The sequence below is a fragment of the Malania oleifera genome, chromosome 13 (genome assembly GCF_029873635.1).
Source record: "Malania oleifera isolate guangnan ecotype guangnan chromosome 13, ASM2987363v1, whole genome shotgun sequence".
NCBI classification, from domain to species: domain Eukaryota; kingdom Viridiplantae; phylum Streptophyta; class Magnoliopsida; order Santalales; family Ximeniaceae; genus Malania; species Malania oleifera.
In genome coordinates, this window is record NC_080429.1 from 32,516,717 (window position 1) to 32,535,782 (window position 19,066).

At 33.5% G+C, this 19,066-nt stretch overlaps 1 protein-coding gene across 1 annotated transcript in view; it reads left to right on the forward strand.

Moving 5' to 3' along the window:
- The first annotated feature begins 2,072 nt into the window (after positions 1–2,072).
- LOC131146626 (serine/threonine-protein kinase ATM) overlaps positions 2,073–19,066 on the forward strand; it is a 188,686-nt gene continuing 171,692 nt past the window's right edge. The window contains exons 1-12 of the mRNA XM_058096335.1: positions 2,073–2,180; positions 2,497–2,605; positions 2,742–2,885; positions 3,588–3,749; positions 3,877–4,072; positions 4,176–4,332; positions 4,473–4,609; positions 4,706–4,793; positions 5,250–5,353; positions 8,863–8,961; positions 9,596–9,652; positions 9,945–10,029. Of these exons, the coding sequence (XP_057952318.1) occupies positions 2,106–2,180; positions 2,497–2,605; positions 2,742–2,885; positions 3,588–3,749; positions 3,877–4,072; positions 4,176–4,332; positions 4,473–4,609; positions 4,706–4,793; positions 5,250–5,353; positions 8,863–8,961; positions 9,596–9,652; positions 9,945–10,029 (1,413 nt within the window). The 5' untranslated portion in view covers positions 2,073–2,105. The remainder of the gene's footprint in view (positions 2,181–2,496; positions 2,606–2,741; positions 2,886–3,587; positions 3,750–3,876; positions 4,073–4,175; positions 4,333–4,472; positions 4,610–4,705; positions 4,794–5,249; positions 5,354–8,862; positions 8,962–9,595; positions 9,653–9,944; positions 10,030–19,066) is intronic.

Consider the following 19,066-nt stretch of genomic DNA (forward strand, 5'->3'; position numbering starts at 1 on the left):
TAGATGGGCCTTGGTTAATGAGTTAGTTGTCTTTGGGGTTGAGCCCCTAAGGCATTTGGGTTCCAAGGTTTTAAATCTAGCGGGTTTCGTTTAGGGTGAATGATTTTCATGGGTTTGGATCAATGTGTCAATATATTTGGAGTATTTTGATATGGTTTTTTGGACTCAAATCTGAATATGGATCTTCGGGTATTTGGATCTAGCCTTTTTGAATCTAGGTCAACACTTAGGTCTGGTATTGGGAATTGCCACAAAAATTTCATCCAAAATTTTTATGGAAAACTAGTTTGAATTTTAGATCTTAAAATTATTGATTTCTTTGAATTTTTGAATTTTCTAAATCTGAAAATAATTTAATCCCAAACTCTTAATAAAAAAAATTACAAGGAAAGAGTACTAACCTTCTATGCCTCTAAAAACTTTTGTGCTTTGCCGTCTCTTGCCTAATTCTCTTTTGCTCTTTCCTTGCCCGAACTCTCTTGGGTCTCCACTAGTCAAGCCTTTTTCAACTTCTGCAATCCGAGCCCTTCGGTCTTCAATCCTTCTCCAATCTTTCAATCTTAATCACTCTTCCTTCTTTCCTTCTCTCTCTATTTTTTCGGTGGCCATTTTTGTTTCAAATATTTTCCCACTCTTCTAATAACCAACTTTTCTCCGAAATTTCTCGCCAATTGTTCTCCCTTGATTGCTCCTAATTGCTTTTTTTTTTCTTCATCAACTTTTAGATTCTCCTTGACTAATTAGTTTTTTATATCAAACTTAAAGACTAGTTTGTTAATTAAATTGATTAATCAATTTATAATTGCTCAATCAAATTTAAAGATTACTTTTTATTTTGATTTCCTAACTAAAATTGTGTGTGCGTGTGTGCGCGCAAGTGCAAGCATGGAGAAACTAGCCCACTAAACTTCTGCATTTTTTTTTTCAAATTTCCCATTTTTCTCTTTTTTTTTTTCCAACTTTCCTTGAATTCATCTTTTTTTTTTTTTTTTTATAACTTTTATATGCATTTAATTTTTTTTAGGTATTTTCCCACTACTAATGAATTTTTACACACCCATGTACAAATTCAAAATTGGATTAGTAAAAGATTCAAATTGGCACTGATATTAAACCCAAAAAACCTAAATTTTACTATACACACTTTGGTTAAAGTAGGGTGTGTACAGTCAAAACCGACCAAAAGTCGGTTCTGACTTGCAATTGACTCAAATTTTGTTTGTTTTGTGCATGAGAACTCTCACTTTCACTTATTTTTTTTTTTTAAATATTGAAACCGACTATTGAAAAGTTGGTTGAATTTATTTCCACAAAATTTTCACCCAACTACTCTATAATTGTGTTTATTTTATTTTAATTTACAATTCAATTGGAATGTATCGTAAAAAATGCTCAGTCAACTTACTGATTAGGATTCATGTTGCATCATCATATTTTAACTTGACCAACTTAAGTTAAAGAATCTCACATGTAAAAATTAGAAGTAAAATGAAGAAAAAGCAATTAATTAGATCTAACATTATTGTGTCTAATTTTGTAAACTTACCAAAACTTCCATTGTGAATTAAACAAATGCTAATATTATAGGTTGTATCATTCTTGGTTAGGCTTTATTTGGATAAAAAAATTCTTCAAAAAAATACTTTTTATATTTCATCTCCATATAAAATTAAATTTTAATATAATAAATTTAAATTAGAGAAATAAATGTTAAGATGTGTAAAATTCATTTTCTCTATTAATTTCTTATTTATTTTATTTTTCACAAATTTTTCATAACTAAATATAAAACAAAAATTAAATACCTTCATAAAGGACTTTATAGGAAGAAAAATGTAACTCAGTTTTTTTTTTTTTAAATTTTTATTCTCTCTATTTCTCGGTCTTTCCCAATTCTAATTGGCATGTCCTCACTCCTGAGCGCAGCAGAAAGTCCCCATACTGTCTCAAGACAGCTCCGGGTCTCCTTCTGGTCTCCACCCCGTTCCCTCATTTCCCGCCAACGCTACCACTGTTTGTACTGGCATTAAAACCCTAGAACACATCAGCTTCCATTAGTATCCGTCATCTGTTCCTATTCAAATTTTCAAATCGAAGTCGCTCTGATGACGATTGTCACTTCCAGAGATGTTCAAGAGATTGTCTCTAAGCTCTCATCCGACAAAGCCAAAACTCGAGAAGTAATATTTATTCTTCAAATCATTTTGGCTTTTGTTTGGGTTCTTTTTTTTCACCCACTTGGTTGCCGAGAAAATGTAACAAAATAGAAGGAAATCGAAGTACATATTTAAAATTAGTACAAATTTAAAAGTTATGTTTAACGAGCCGCGCTGTTGCATCGAATTTTTATTTATTTTCGCTTAATTTTCTACTCGATCAAACAAGTATTCACTCAGACTCGTATACATATGTCTGCTTTATTTATCTGTTTGATTTATGGAATTATGTAAGTGTTCCGTTTGCCTTTTTGTTCTAATTTCTAACGCATGCTTACAGGAAGGGATTAAATTGTTGAATTCCTGGTTAGAAGGGGAGAGATCAATCAGTTTTTGTAAATTTCTCGCACAGAACACCGCAATGCTAAAATCTAATCAGGTTCCTAACTGTAAGTACGATTTTGATGTAAATTTATGCAGTTTGGCTTGTGTCATGTTGAGAAGCAGTAAAAGCAATTTTGGATGCTAAGGTGTTTTTTCCTTGTTGTTGTTTTTTTTTTTAAATTTTGTTTTAAATATTGGCAGCTGAAACATGGCCATTTCTAATTCCATTACTTGTTCACTGTGTATCTCTGGAGATATCTTCAAGCAAGAAGCGGTTGCCAAAGTTGATATTTGCAAAAACTCTCCGCATTGTAGTGCAACGTGCAGAAGATGCAAAGTTTTCGGGTTGGTGATTGTTGTAGTTGATATATAACTTGTGTCTTACTCTTGCGTCTGTTACAGTAGCTTATACAGAGGGTTATGATTTCTGTTGACTCAACTGAATGATAGATGATACTAGCTTTATGGCCTGTTTGATTTATACAGTATAAAACTTTGAATGTTAAAATTTCTCATTGCTTTTGACTCAAGGAAAGAAGAACTTTCAAATAATTGTGTAGAAGAAGCAAAAACAGTTTCTTACTTAATTTACCTTCCTCTTTTTCTTTTTACAGTACCACATATTCACATTGGGACGAAAGTATAGATTTTAGATAGCAAAGAAAGTTAGGAATTTGAATACAATTTAACTTTATTTGCACTTGATTGCTGATATACCTAGTATACTACAGAAAGACAAAAATCTGAAAAATGTTAAGACTTTTCTGTTTTTGGGGACAAAACTTCTAGCTCACTGGGTTTTATGTAACTCTTGGCTTTTTTATGATGTTATTTTATTTTTCCAATAAACAAAACAACATAAGACAAAGTGAAAATGTTATTTTACTCTCCTTCTGTTGGTTTTGCTTTTGCATTTGCCAAATGGAAGGCTGGTTTAAAAAATTAGTATGATTGTCGATGAATATAATTTTTGAATGCTTAGAAAGTTGAAATGAAGGTAGTGCAATTACTATATTATTTATTTTAATTTAAATTATCCTCTGCCAGGAAAGACGTTGCTTTTGTTGCCCGTGGTTAAATCTCTTTTTAGTCATATCTGGGATGTGTTGAGGGATGTTCCTAGCTTTCAATCTGAATATGGAATAATTCTACGACATCTTTTAGCCATCAAAGACTATCGTTTTCACATGAGGAAGCGGTTCTATAGCGGTGAGTATTATATTTAGAATATTAGACTGCATCTAATGCAGTTATATGCCCTTTGAATTTTGAAAATATAATATTTTCGATTTTTCGTTGACTAAGTTTTTGATGCATGTCATTATGCAATGCCAAGCTCTTGTGCTTCTATACATGGAAAAGGTGGAGACGAGCTTGAGTGCTAAGAGCAGTAGTCAATATAATCCAAAGGAGGAAGTCTTTCGCTGCATCCTGACGCTCCATTCGCTTCTGGAAAATCCTCCAGGGGACTTTTCTGATAGTCTAAGAGAGGAAATTGTTAAGGGACTTGTTAGCATTTTCTCTTTTGTAAGGTGCCAGTTTGTTTGTGGGTTTGGCTTGTCATGTTTGAATTTTTTGCTGGAAAATGCTGAAGGTGTGATGGCACAAACTGATATCTTTGTTATGATATTCCAGGGATGAGGGGAAGATTTCTCGCAAGCTAATTGAGTGCATTAACACATACTTGTTTAAGGATGGTCCTAATTTGGGCTGCCAGTCACTGGAGATCCATAATGCTGTGCAACAGTTTGTGTTCCGTTATTGGCTTACGACCCATGATCGGGGTCTGAAGGTTTCTTTCCTATGCCTTATAGAATAATTTATTACTTCTATATTTTTTTTTTCCTTCCTCAATTATTTGAACTGTCTCTCTCTCTCCCCCCCTCTTGAACTTGATTATTCATCCATATTTTTGTAATTTTCTTTCTTCAGGATGCACTAATTCTTTATGCAAGGTTACAGCTAAATCTAGTTAGAGATGCTGCTGATGGGAGCGCTCTGGTAGAACAACTTTTGGATGTAATTGTTAAGGAACTGGATCAAAGCAATACCAGTACTGGGGTTCTCTGGTGAGATGCTGTTTTTTCTGCATTTTATAACGTTCTTACTGGAGCTACTTGGCCTGTTTTTTGACAGATAATCATGTGAATATGATATCAATTCAGGAGTGACTCAATGAAGGATGATAAGCTTGGAACTTTGACAAGCTCTCAATGTGGTTTAGTGGAGCTTGTAGCACTTGTCTTATATCGGGTAGTTGTTTTACAGATTTGGGACCTCATTTTAAGTGTTGCAATTGATGCCTTGAGCTATGTGTTTATATATTTAGTTGAGAAAGTTGTAGGAATGTGTTTAAAGTTAATGTAGAATTTTAGATATATGATATGGAAATTTGGAAATGATAAATCTTTTATTATGTTATATGTTTTGGATTTTTAATAGGATATTCTCTTGCAAAGAGCTCTTATAATTGTACAAATATTTCAATATTTCCATTAAAGGTTATGTGTTTTCAGCAGTTATTAAATTGTAAATTTTATTGCATGAAAGCATTCAAGTTTTCTCATTTGAAAATTTTAGATATGCAAAAATGTGCACAGAATACTTCGTTTTTTTTTATTTTAAAAAAATTATTTATTTTATTTTATTTTTAAACTCCAGTCCAGTTTTGAAAACAAACCAAGCCCACTGACTGCATGTTTCTCCTAGGCTTGTGTCAATATGTGTAAAGCACCATCAGCTCATAAACGAGTCAGAAGGGAGCATGCTGCTGTGCTTTTAAGGGAGGAGCTCATGAAAGGAAAATGGTTTTGGTGAGTTTCTGTTAAAAATTTTAAGTTTTGCATCCAAGTTGGTGAGCTTTTGTGCATCAATATTAGATGACAACGATGTATTCACTATATTTGTTCTAGTGATATATATTAATGTAATTTTTTAATCTTTTTTAAATAGAAATCAGTTATTGAAGGGGGGGGGGGGAGAGAAGCAGCCACTGTGTCTGCTTCCTTCCACTTGGCATGCCTTTGCTATGTAGACAAAATCTTTGTATGTCCATTCTGGCCCCATTTTACAAGTTGCTGGTCAAAGGGTTACTCCAACTGCAATTCGTCACCAAAGCGAATCATATATGAGCTTTGTCTTGGCTTCTAAACTGTATGTGAGCTGCTTTGCTTCATATGGCTCCTAAGAAGTGAAGCCCCTTCTCTCGTAAATGAGTTATAAATAATAAAATTAGAGGACAGAATGACTTTTTCAAAAAAGCTTTGCTTTTCGTTCGACTTTCCTTTTCCTTAGTGTAGTACAGTCTCAAGACTCCGTTCCTTAGAGCTAGCATAGTCTGTTTTCCCAGCTAAAGTGGTTCTATAATGAGTCTTTCTCTTCATAGGTGACTAAGTGACTCATCCTTTTTTTTTTTTTACTTCTTTTTGAAGGGAGAAGGGAGGTTGAATGGCCAAGTGACTTCATCTATTGGCTGATTTCATAACTTTATTTACTTATTTTTGTTATTTTTCTCCCTTATTGTTGCACAGGCCTTCCATGGTCTTTTGTGGTTTGCGACTTTCCCAACTTTATCTACAGGTAGCTGATTTTGTCTGCTATAGCTCATAACTTGGTATAAAGCCTGTGTAGTTATTGACCTTCCCATCTGACTGTACTAGACAGTAAATTGCCTTCTGTACTGAATTATGTAAAAAATTTTGTACTGTAGTTGTCTTAGTCTGATAATATATTATCCCCAAATACTGAAAGTCTTGTCCAAGTTCATGATCAATTGCAAAATGCAAACCAAGGGGGAATAACTGTGGACAAGGTGTTGGGGGCACCCAAAATGACTCTAAATAAAGAAGTTTGGGTTCCCAAATGGCCAACAAGTCGTGCTAGCATTTGGATGGTTTACTCCTAATCCACAACCTGAGTGTCCATTAAGAATGGCAATCATATATCTGTCACATGGTGCCCATGCGAAAATGCAGTCACCAATGAGGAAGATCAAAATGTTTTGCTGGCCATCATTTGTAGGGAATGAAAAGTATTTTGTATATGACTTATTAACTTACCTAAAAGAAATTGTTACACTGCTAATGCTCTGTGTGTATGATCTATTGAAGATGTAGATGGAAGTATGTCCCTAGTTTAGGGTTTAACAGATACAGAGGAGGTTACTATTGAAGTTAGACCAAGCTGAGAAGTAGTGAACCAACTTATGTTCTAGATTATTACTTGGAATAGGGATTTTGGTTCCTCTTAGGAGCTGTTCGTATCATTTATATTTGCTGTTTTCTAACATGTTTATTTTTGTTCCTAGTTTTGTTATCAGTTTCTGCAAAAACAGTAAACCAGTTCTTATGATTTTCAATTGTTGCAGCAACTTGTCATTATGGTACTTTAGTTTCCAGAATTAACTTTTGTGGATTAAATTTTTGATTCTATACAAAATTTTATTGAAAATTTAAAATAAAATGACCATGTGCGTTGGAAGTACAATTAAAATAAAAATATCTGAAATTGTTTAAACAATTGTAAAAAAGGTTATTAAAAAAAAAAAATCAAAATTTTCCATTTTTCAGTTGTCATGTACGATTGGATTGCTCTTGAAGAACTAAAAAGTGAGTTTAAAAAATATAATAATTTATTAAAATGTTATTATTAGTTTCTATCTTATTATAATATTTATCTAATTTATATTATAATTTGTATTTTTTTTTGAAATTTTATTATTTTATCATAATTTTTAATTGTTGTTTGATTCAATGGAGAAAATGAGCATAGGTTCAATTAGGTTTTTAATTTGTTTAAGTTTTGGAAATATTAACAAACATGTTAGTTTTTGGTTATTAGTTTTTGTTTTTGCGTTTTCATTTCCATAATTTTCAATAGCGATATCAAACAGCCCTTAACTTTTATGCTTTTTTTAAAATTCTATTTTTTGATCAAGAGATTAAATTTGGTATGCAAACATGGGCACTACTATTTTGCCTTTTGTACAAAATGGCATTTTATTGCAGGCACCTTTTATTTGCTGTGTTAAGTTGTGGAATCTGAAAATGAAGATCTTTGTAAAAGGATTATCTAAGAGGAATATTGAGCAACTGGTCCCAATTTTATCTCTAAGAATCTAGAGCGTTCTAGAAGGAATATTGAGTGGCCAAAATTCTAATATGAATGATGATCAAATGGTGGTTATTCCAAGAATTGTAGAGAGAAGAAGGTGGCTCTGATCTTAAGCCTAAATTATATATGTTTTGAGGTGATATCTGGTGCAAATATTTGTTTAGAGATGAGGCTAACGGGTCTCAAGGTCTTTTGGTCACTTCATCTGGCCCTCACAGTTGGGTGTGATAATAAGAGCAAGGTGGATTGGGTGATTGATGTGGTTTTAAAGCAAAAGTGGCGTGAGATATGAGAATTGAATATGAAAAATAGTTGTGCAGACTTACTGAAAATGAATTGGATGTTTGGTTCTGACCGTGGACCTCGTCCTGGTTATAAAGTTAGGCATCTGGCAAAGAGAGACCAAATTTGAGCATTAAATTTCTTGAGGATATTATTTAAAGGCCTCTTGTGTTGCAGGGGCTTGGGAGCTTGCTTGAATATCTTTTGAGTTTTGTTTACTTTGATCCCTCCTCTAGTGTAATCCCTCCCCTGCCCCCGCTCTCTTTGGAACATGGGGGTGGGGGGTGGGGGGATGGGGAGGTGGGTATACCCTTTTTGAATCCTGAGAGATCTGGAAGAAAGTTATTGTCCCTGGGAGCTACTCTTGGGCTCATTCTGTACCGTGTTTCTTCTTTCATGGTGCAATATATTGCTTGCTTGTGGGGACCACCCTCAACCAACAAAAAGAAAAAAGAAGAATTGAGGTGTGACTAAAAGAAAAAACAATTATCCATTTTGCTTGTAACCATTTCAATTCTTTGTGTTTTTCCAAAAGTTCAAAAGAGAACTTTCTTGCTATAGGTAATGAATTCATCTGCTTTTGTAGGATGGGAAGCTTCTTAACTCCAATTCTTGGCTTCTATGCTACTGTTGTTATTTTTCTTGGAGAATTGCTTGAAAATTTATACAAACGTGGCCTAATTCTTTTGACTTCTGAGTGATTCTGGAGACTTTCATGTTGATGAGGCAGCTAGGAAACGTTTTCCGGAGGGTTTTGTGGATAATTCATTCATTTATATTTTAGATTTTTGTAACACAGGCAGGGTTCTTTGAGATGGGTCTTGCTGTATGATTGTGCAGGCATTCACAAGTTTCTGCATGCTCTTTTGTGTTCTGTTTGATCCTATGTTATTCTCATATGAACTAATGGGAGAAGTTTGTACTGCAGGAATGCTGCCTTTTGTTGCCTCACCCATCATTACCATGCCCGCATTAGTAAGGATCTTTTTGTATTCTGGTTTGAAGGAATATGTGCAAGTTTCCCGAGGTACTTCTGCATTTATGGTTGGGCATGTTTGTGGAATTGATATGAATCATATGATTCAAATTGCACATTGTAAGATTCTAACAACTATGGTAGGGTAAACAATAGGCTTTGATAGAATGTCTTTTTGTTTTTATTTAGTTTCTTTTTTCTTCTTTTGCAAATTTGCAATTATTAGTTAATTTGGCAAATTATTGACATATTCATAATATGTTTTTCTCCATATATTTATAGATATTTTTGGAAGTATAAGATTGAATTTTGGTACTACTATATATGGATTTTGATTCTCATTTTGTTAAATATACAGAACTGTGCACTTGCAGTGATGTTTGGCTTTTATATGAAAGGCTAAATATTGCTGTATCAAGAATTCTATAGATTGTAGATTGTATTTATTTATGTACATTATGCTGATCACACCATTGAAGTTGAATTTGTGTGTTTAGATTCACAAACACTCAAGAAGCTTCTTCATCTTAGATTCACTGAATTTTATAATGATAAAATTACATTTCTATGTTTTGCATTTGTAGCATTAGTTCCTGTCCATCTACTTGTCTTACTCATTAGGCCAAAAGGTTTTTGGTTTTAATACCTTTTCATTGTTGAATTGATTCATTGAAACAAAATGCAGAATTTCAAACGATGCGAATATGGGACATGCTTATGAAGGTTTTCTGTGGACATTACGGTATGCTGCTGGTTGATAAATATCAAGCATGCTTAATTGTGTTGTTTACACTTGTGCATTTATTGGCAACTGGTGTTGAGTTGCTCAAGTCTATAATAGCTTGTCTATGAATATTTGACACAGGTTATGCCTGTTAGTTTCAATATCTTAATACAATTTTACAAGATTCAACGAAATCTTGGTACTACTTCACTAATTTATATTGACTAATTTAGAAAGGTGGATCTTGTGACTCCTTGGTCTCCCTTATCCTCTTTCATTTGAGCATTATGTATTTATGCCCACATTTTAGGAGTCTGCAAGAGCTCTCTTCTGTTCTGTTGCTTCCAGTTTCAGAGGTGAGGAATTCACGGAGCTCATCTTTCACCTCAAATGAGGTACTTGTCTTATATTGCTTCTTGTTTGTTGCTTTTTACAGTTTCTATATTTATGATATTTTTTTCATTGCTAAGGGGCTTTTTCTTATTGCTGTCTAAAAATTAGGAAATGAAAACAAAAATGAAAACTAAAAATCAAAAACAAAAACTAAAAACCAAAAACTAGCAACCTATCTAACTAATATTTATAAAACTAATATAAATTAAAAACTTGATTGAACAAATGGTCATTTTTATCCTTGAATAAAATAACAATTAAAAAATATGGTTAAAAAATAATAAAATACAAAATAAAAAAATATAGAAATTATTATAGTTATTTTATTTAATTAAATATTTCTAAAAATTTTATTTTTATTGCTACAAGAATAATCTTATTGTACATGAAAATTGAAAAATAGTAAATAACCTTTTAAAAAAAAAAAAAAATTTAGAATTAGTTTATTGATATTTTTATTTTAATTACATTTTAAATTCACATAATCATTTGATTTTAATATTTAATTAAAAATTATATATAAAATGCATGATTTAAATCACAAAAATAAATTCTGCATATTAAAGTATTCTAGCAACAGGTTAGCAAAACAACTGAAAACCACAGACTTTTTGTTTTCAATTTTTTTCGAGACAATTGAAAACCAATATCATAAACAAAAAACTAGCAAAATAAACAAATGTGTTGTTATAATATGTTTCTTTAACAGAAATGAAAACAGAAAACATAAATGAGACTGAGCCCCCCTAAGAAAATTGCTTATAAATTCATTTTTATATTTTTCATTGACCTGTTATTCAAAATATCGAATAATATTCCCTCTTTTATCTACTATATTACTTTCCAAAATTCCACTTACAAGGACCATCACCCATGCAGGTTTTCATATGACCTGTAATTTCACTGTTCAGATGCAGACATCATGTATTTGTTAAACGATGAGAAAAGATTAGAAAAATATTTAGAATAATTTTGTTTTTCCTCTTACTGCCTCTAAGGCCATTTTGTTCAATTTAAGTTTGAATTCCTCAATTTAAGTGTCTGGTTAATGAGAGTGCCCTATTGAATGGATGTTTCCTGCTAGGGATTTCATTGTTTTAGATACTTAAATTGGATCATGTCACAGATTCTAATGTGTAATTTTTTCTCAACCCGAAGCCTTATTCTCCTGTTCTAGAGAGCATCCCATTGTGTTATTCTGTATCGCCAAATTATCATATATGCTCAATCCGTGTTTTGACTAATTTAACACTGTAATATGATAACTGCATTCAATGAAATATGTTCAAGTCATTAATGGCATGGGAAATTTGTGTTTGACTTGCATAATTTTGCTCTCTTACTAAAATATTGCTTTGTGGTGTGTTTGATTCGTATAACTTTTGGTCTCAATTCAAAGCCTTACTCTATCTTTCTTCTTCCAAAGAACAGTCCCTTGAGTTATCATTTCATGGTTGGTATGGTTATTCATGATGATGAAATTTTTGAGCAGTTTGTAATTTGTAGAGGTTAATAGTCATGGTGAATTGATGCAAGACGAAAACGTGTAATTACAGCCAATAGATAATTTGGGAGATATAGAGGACAGGATAGGGGGTGGAGGAGTGCTTCAAGTGTGGTGTGTGATCATAAAATACCATTAAAATTAAACGGAAAGTTCTATAATATAACCATAAGATCAGCCACGCTCTATGGATCAAAATGCTGGGCAACTAAGGAACAGCATATCCAAAAAGTAAAAGTTGCCAAAATGCGATTGCTAAGGTGGATGAGTGGTTTTACATTAAATTATAAACTAAGGAATAAACAGATTTGCATAATTTATATAGCCAACCACACAGTGGCACTTAAGGTTAGTTGTTGTTGTGGAGGATAGGAGAGCGGAAGAAGAAGGAAGGGGAAGAGAAGGAAGGAGATACAAGAGGCTGGGGAATACATGTTCACCTTCAATTCAATTTCATCAAAACCACCTCTTACATGGCTTTCACACACTATATATAAGAAAAGTCACCCCTAAAATGCACAAACATGACAAACCATCCCCCAAATGCATATATTCCTATAGTAATTAAACTATACTCACAGTAAATGATTAACTAAACCCAACAATCCTTTGACCCAATTCTTCTGAATTGATCTCCAACAAGGGTTTACCATTCACCCATGGTCCAGCGAGTTTTTTTTGTGTGGCCAAAATAGGGCTCTAGGGGATACAAAACACACAATTAAGGTGCATTTAGAACAATTTACACGACTAGTGTTGTCCGCAATTTGAAGTGGGTCCCACAAAAAGCAGGTCAGGATGCAGTAAGATGTTGGCTGCTGTCCAAGTATTCAAAACTAGGATAGCAAAGGCTGCCTCACCACACTCAATTCCCATGTCATCATTACAATGAGCAGTGTAAATTAAGCCCCCCCATTTGGAATGTCTTAAAAAATAAGTACTTTTTCAAAAAAGTACTTATTTTAAGTACTTGTATCAATAAGTAGTCTTTGGTTCAGACTTAAATAAGTACTCATTTCAAAAAATACTTTTCTAAGATACTTTCTTTTTAGAAAAATAAGTATTTTTTTTGAATTTTTTTTTTTGAAGAAAGTGTTTATCTAAAAAGTGCTTATAATAAGTAATCTCATACTATAGATTAGTATTTTTCTAGAAAAGTACTTTTCTGTATGGTGATTCCAAACAATCTCACGTTAAGATATACATAGCTACCTTTCCATGCCATGGTCAAATCATGGTCTTAAATTTCAACAAAATTGTTTGAAATTTCAGTCAAAATTTCTGATTTCCTTCACCCTCGAAATCGAAATGGCAGTTGATTTCCGTCTTGCATAATTTCCGTCGAAATCTCAACTAATCATCTGAAAAATTTATCGAAATCTTGATATTTTAGCGAAATTTGTTGAAATTTGAACTATACAATGGAATTTCGGAGTGAGTGAAATTTCTCTCTTATTGAAACAAAAGATTATTATAGGTGCTTTTGAAATCATATGAAAAAAAAAACTTATAGCAACATTTTATTTAACCATTCATGTCTAAATTATCATTATTTGTATAATAAATAATATTTAAATGATTTATGAATTTCATTTGTATTAACTGAATATGTTTAATTTACATTATTTTACAAATATGTTTGTTACACATACTATATTACAACTTTTCCACCTCATACACAACATAAAGGTATTTAACTTGCAATATATTAGTCCTAAAACTTACATTATTATGTCTGTTAACCATTTTTATACTTTCACAAAGAATTCTATGCTTTACTACTGATTTCTGTTATTTTTTCAAATCAAAATTGAAATCGTAATTGAAATTTTCATCGAAATTTCCGAACTTTTGGAGCTTCGAAAATTGAGGCGAAATCGAAATTTAAGACCTTGATCACAATGAGTGCTATAAATTAAGCTATGATATACATAATATTTGGTTAATTACATAATTCCATGTTTTGATACATTTAAATTTTATTATTATATTTATTACTGTCCATGGGCTCCATGATTAATTACATACATTCCATGTTTTAATACATTTTTAAATCTTATTATTATTTCTGTTAGCTTCTATGGGCTCCTTGATCATCTTTCTACACTTTAAATGGAGTGATACAATGTCTTAGACAAACACTCGAACTTAATCATAATACTAATAACAGTGAAATCATAAGTTATTCATTGTACTATTAAGCAAAAAAAATTTAATCCTATTCTTTTAATTAGTATAATAGAGGACCTATACTCACTAATTTTACATAAAATTAGAATGTACTAGTGTTTACATAACAAATCAATGAATAAAAATTTAATCTGAGTGGTTGAGTATTGAAATCTTGGATTACGTGTAAAAGATTTGAATAGCTTTATTATATATTAGTCCTTATACTTTTAATTGGTACAATTAAAGACTTGTACTTATTAACTTTATGTAATTAAAGTCCACTTCATGAATTTCCTTCTTATTTACCTTTCTTTTCCTTTTCCAAACAAAACCATTGATCCAAACAGATCCTAAAGGGTGCCCATAGCAACTAATAGTAACACAGTTAAGTGTAATAATGGGTCAATACTCTGGGTACATCTTGATAAATTTTATTAATGCCATTGGGCCTAATTTGGACAATAAATGTAATTATGCAAAATATTGAGCACAAGTCTTCTATTGTACTAGTTAAAGTATTTGGGCGATAAATGTAATTATGCAAAATTATTGAGCACAAGTTCTCTATTGTACCAATTAAAAGTATAGGGACGGGCTACAATTGTTTTTGCTTAATAATACAAGGATTAACTTATTATTTCACTGTTATTACTATAATAGCTAAATTCAAGTGTTTGTCTAGGACATAGTGTCACTTAATTTAAAGGGCGGAAAGATGATGACGGATGCCTTAGACACTAATAAAAGAAAAATTAAATGTATTAAAATTTGGAATGTATGTAATTAATCATGGAGCCCATAAATGTTAGTATAAAAATAAGAAAAATTAAATTTATTCAATTGAATTCAAGTTTCTGTCTAGGACATAGTGTCACTTCATTTAAAGGGCAGAAAGATGATTGGGAGCCCATAGACAATAACAAAAAATAAGAAAATTTAAATGTGGAATGTATGTAATAATCATGGGGCCCATAGATGTTAATAAAAAAAAATAAAATTTAAATGTATTAAAACATGGAATGTATGTAATTAACTGTATATTATGTATATCATAATTTAATTTACAGCATACTCATTGTGATGATGACATGGGCATGTAGCTATGTATATCATAACTTAATTTACATATACTCATTGTGATGATGGCATGAAACTGAATGCGGGGAGGCAACCTTTACTATCTGAGTTTTGAATACTCGGACAGCAGCCCAACATCTTCCTACACTGTGACCGATTTTTTTGTTGTTCCTACTTTTGTCCACATCTTCAAGTACCGGGCAACACTATTTGTGTAAATTGTTCAAAATGCACCCTAATTTTGTATTTTATATCCCGTAGAACACTATTTTGGTAAAGAAACTCTGGTCTGGCTTCTTGGCCTACGTCAAATCTCCCCAGTTGGAGAAAATTCAGCCTTGAATTTTGAAAGATTGGAAGTTCACAAATAAAGAGCAATGAATTGGACTCTTCCAAATCCTGTGCTCCATTGACAAACAAACCTTGTACAAATGGGTAGCCGTTTGGTCTGAATTTGATGCTGGCTGTGCTGATAGATCCCTCAAATGTGTACCAAATTTCATAATTAACTGTCTCAATGTTCTTAAAATTTTTTCAGTTTTGCTCTAAGGAAAAAGATCAAAACAAAGTGGCTGGAAGTAGATATTTTATGGTTTGAGAAGTTGCAGAATAGGGGATTCCCTCATGTGTGTTGCTGGTGCAAGTGTTGTTAGTAGCAACTTTTCAGTGATGAGATTTGGGATGAAGGTAGATCAGAGGGTGGCAACTTCAATGGTTGTGGTGGTGTGATGGAAAAAAAGCACAGGAAGTTAAAGATTTTGGAAGGCCAACAGCTGGGAAGTATTCTGCCTGTGCATGAGACCACAAGCGTGGGGCTACAGTGATGAACTTTTGCAAATTGCAGGTAGGCCTTTTGGTGGTTTCTGTTTTTGATGGCATGCGCAGTATCATGGAATTCTGTCGGCTCAGTGGCATGAGTGGCACGACTGTAATTTTGGATGGAAGCTGCAGCCTTTTATTTTTTTAAAAAAAATCTAGGACTGGCAAAGAAGAAGAATAGTAAATGTTGGATTACCACTTTACCTAAAAGCTTAAGCTGTTAGGTTGTGGGCCAACAATTATACCAAGCCTTTAACACTGTCAGGTTGTGGGCCAACAATGCATCTCAAGCCTTTAACACTCTCCCGCACATGCAGCCTGACAGCACATGGAGAGATATAAAAACAATAAATAACACTCATTACAGGGAGTACAATAATTTTTGAACATCATAATAAATGCGGGCACAAGACTAGAACCCAGGACCTCTTGGTAACCAGCTCTGATACCATGTTAGATTACCACTTTACCTAAAAGCTTAAGCTGTTAGATTGTGGGCCAACAATGTATATCACGCCTTTAACAGTAAATAAGGGAGGAAATTCAGAGAAAGAGGAGGAAAGAGTATCAAGAGAAGAAGAGAAAGAACAAGAGGGAAGGAGAAAGAGGGGAACAGGAATCAGAAATCAAAAATAGTAGAAGAGAAAGAAAGAGAATTAAGGGGGAAAATTAGATAGAAGAAGAGGAGAAGAATAAGAGAGAGACATCAAGACAGCATAAAAGTGCAGCCCAGGGGGTAAAGAATGTTGGAGAAATAGAGAATGAAGAAGAGAAGTAAAAGAGGAGAATAAAAAAAGAGAAAAGAGAGGAAAGAGAGGAAGCTGCTGGACTGGAGAAAAGTTCAGGAAAATAGAAAACATAACAGTGACAGAAGATTAGGGAAAGAACATGGAAAAAGAGGAAGAGAGGAGGAAAAACAAAATGATTGGAAGGAAAATGAGGGACTTAAAAATGGTAGAAATAGAATGGAGATCTTGTTGGTTGGGCTCTGTTTCCAAATGATGCAGGACAACATCATGGAATTACAGCCAAAAGATAATTGGGGGAGATAGAGGAGAGGGGAAGGAAAATAAGAAGTAAGAGAAGGAAGGAGATATGAGAGGGGGGAGGGGAGACACACTTTCACTTTCAATTCAATTTCATCACAATTCAAAAACCCCCACTTACACGACTTTCGCACACTATTTATAAGAAAACCTATAATACAAGAAATCAAACACCCCCCCCCCCACCCCGCCTAAAGATACATGAAAGTATAAACACATCCTGAAAATACACAAATATTACAAAGAAGCCCCTAGATGCCCTTAATCCTATACGAATTAAACTAAACACACAATAAACTATTAACTAAACTAACAATCGTTTGACTCAATTCTTCTGAATTATTCCAAGGGTTTAGCCATGGCCCAACTTGTCCTAAATCCTAAGTAGACTGGATTTCCAGGAGTCATGAAATGATGCTCATTTTGTTAAATGAAAAGAAACATGTAAAAGGATGACAATACTGTATTTCAACAGTCAGGAAAATTTAGGGTTAAATGCACTTGTGGTCGTTGAACTATTGACTAAAATCACTTGAGGTCACTAAACTTTTTTTTTTTTTTGGTGCACGAAGGTCACTCATCTACCAAGATGTTGCAATGCCCCCTTTTCCGTCCTTAACTAATGTACTTATGTTAGAAATGTTTACGTGGAAGGTGGTCTTTCTATGTGTGGCAGCTGGAGTCCGACCTTGACTGACTTAATTCAGTTTCCTTAAAAAAAAAGTCACGTGACACTTTTGGGCCATCACCTTCTCCTTCCCATTCCAAAACTCCGACAACCTCCTTGACAAATATTGAAACACAAAGGCTGAGAGTCCTGGTGGTGATGTCATCTGTCGTTTGCAGGCTCTTTTATCCAAACACCTCCCCCCTACCAACACTTTTCAGATATTGCAGAGAGATCACTGCAACTCACTGCTTCTCTTCTCGCTCCTTAGATTGCCCTACATTCAATCCCCACCGACTCTTCGTACCACCATCATCTAGCTTTCGAGGAATGCATTGCCTGGAATACTATCACTTTAAAGATTAGTGTATGATGTAATGCAATTGACCCAAGAAAAGTAAAAAAAAATATTGCTATTGCTGTTAGGTGGGAGTGCATCCTTTCTGGTTGTACAAGTTCAACAAGGTCATGCTTGCTGTCATTATAGTGTAAGCATTGTCCAACGTGACCTGTATAAATTATTACATTGTTGGTGTTAGATTACCACTTTATCTAAAAGCTTAAGATGTTAGGTTGTGGGCCAACAATGTGTATAAAGCTTTAATAGTTGGCATCTTCATTGATCTTGTACCAGCTGGACATGATGATACTCGTCGCAATTGGCTCATCGTTCAAGCTCAGGCCTGTTGGCAAATATTCAATTCTGGCTTAAGCTTGGTCAAGCAACCCAACCATGCAAAATTCCATTTTGAAAAAGAACCAGCCCCCAATGTAAACCCTTAGAATCAAACCTACAATTCTTGTCATGATTAAGCTACAACCCACAATTGCTTATGACTGAAGCAGCGCTCAAGTCACCTTTCGTGTGCTGTTAGTAATAGCTTGCTTTGACGGCGATGGCATTGCCAGCGGGAACGGCTTGGACAGTGGCAGCGGTGGGGGTGGAGGCAGTGGCGGTGGAGATGAGGTAGGCAACAAGAAAAAAAGCGGAGCCATTTCTTGGTCTTAGCGGAGATCGGATGGTCATTGGAGAATGTTCTGAAGGATTTGGTGGCCATGGCTAAGTCGGGGAGGATTTCAGGATCCATTGTTGTTAAGTACTTTGAGTTGGAGAAATTTTTGGTGTTTCATTGATTGTTTCAGTTTGGAGGTTTTAAGAGACACACTTATGATCTCGTTGGCCGGTGCCATTAATGGTGGCATTGAAAGAGAAGAAGAAGGGGAAGGAAAAGAAGAAAACAAGATATTTCCTTAAATTTATTATTATTGTTATTATTTATTTTTTTATAAGTAAAAAATTTAAAAAGAGAAAAAATGATGTTGACCTTCCACATAAGCATTTCTAATAGAGCCCTGTTAGTCCTTGATGCAAAAAGGGACATTGCAATGCTTTGGTAGATGAATGACCTTCGCACACAAAAAAAGAGTTAGGTGACCTAATTAATTTTAATGAATAGTTCAATGACCATGGGTGCATTTAACGTGGAAAATTTAGTTTGAAATCTTTCGTTACCAATTTTGCATGTCAAGAATTCTTCTCATTGGACAAAGGCTAACTATTAGTAGAATGATGATACAAATATAATTGACCTTAGTTTTGGGCTATGGCCAACATACGATGACATGAAATTTATTATCCAATCAAATTTACTTGGTGAAATGCCACTGACAGGAATGTTCTTCGCAGTGTGGTGTGTTCACCATCATTGTTGTCATGTTATTTTTCAATTTTAAAGTGTGTTTAAAATGAATTG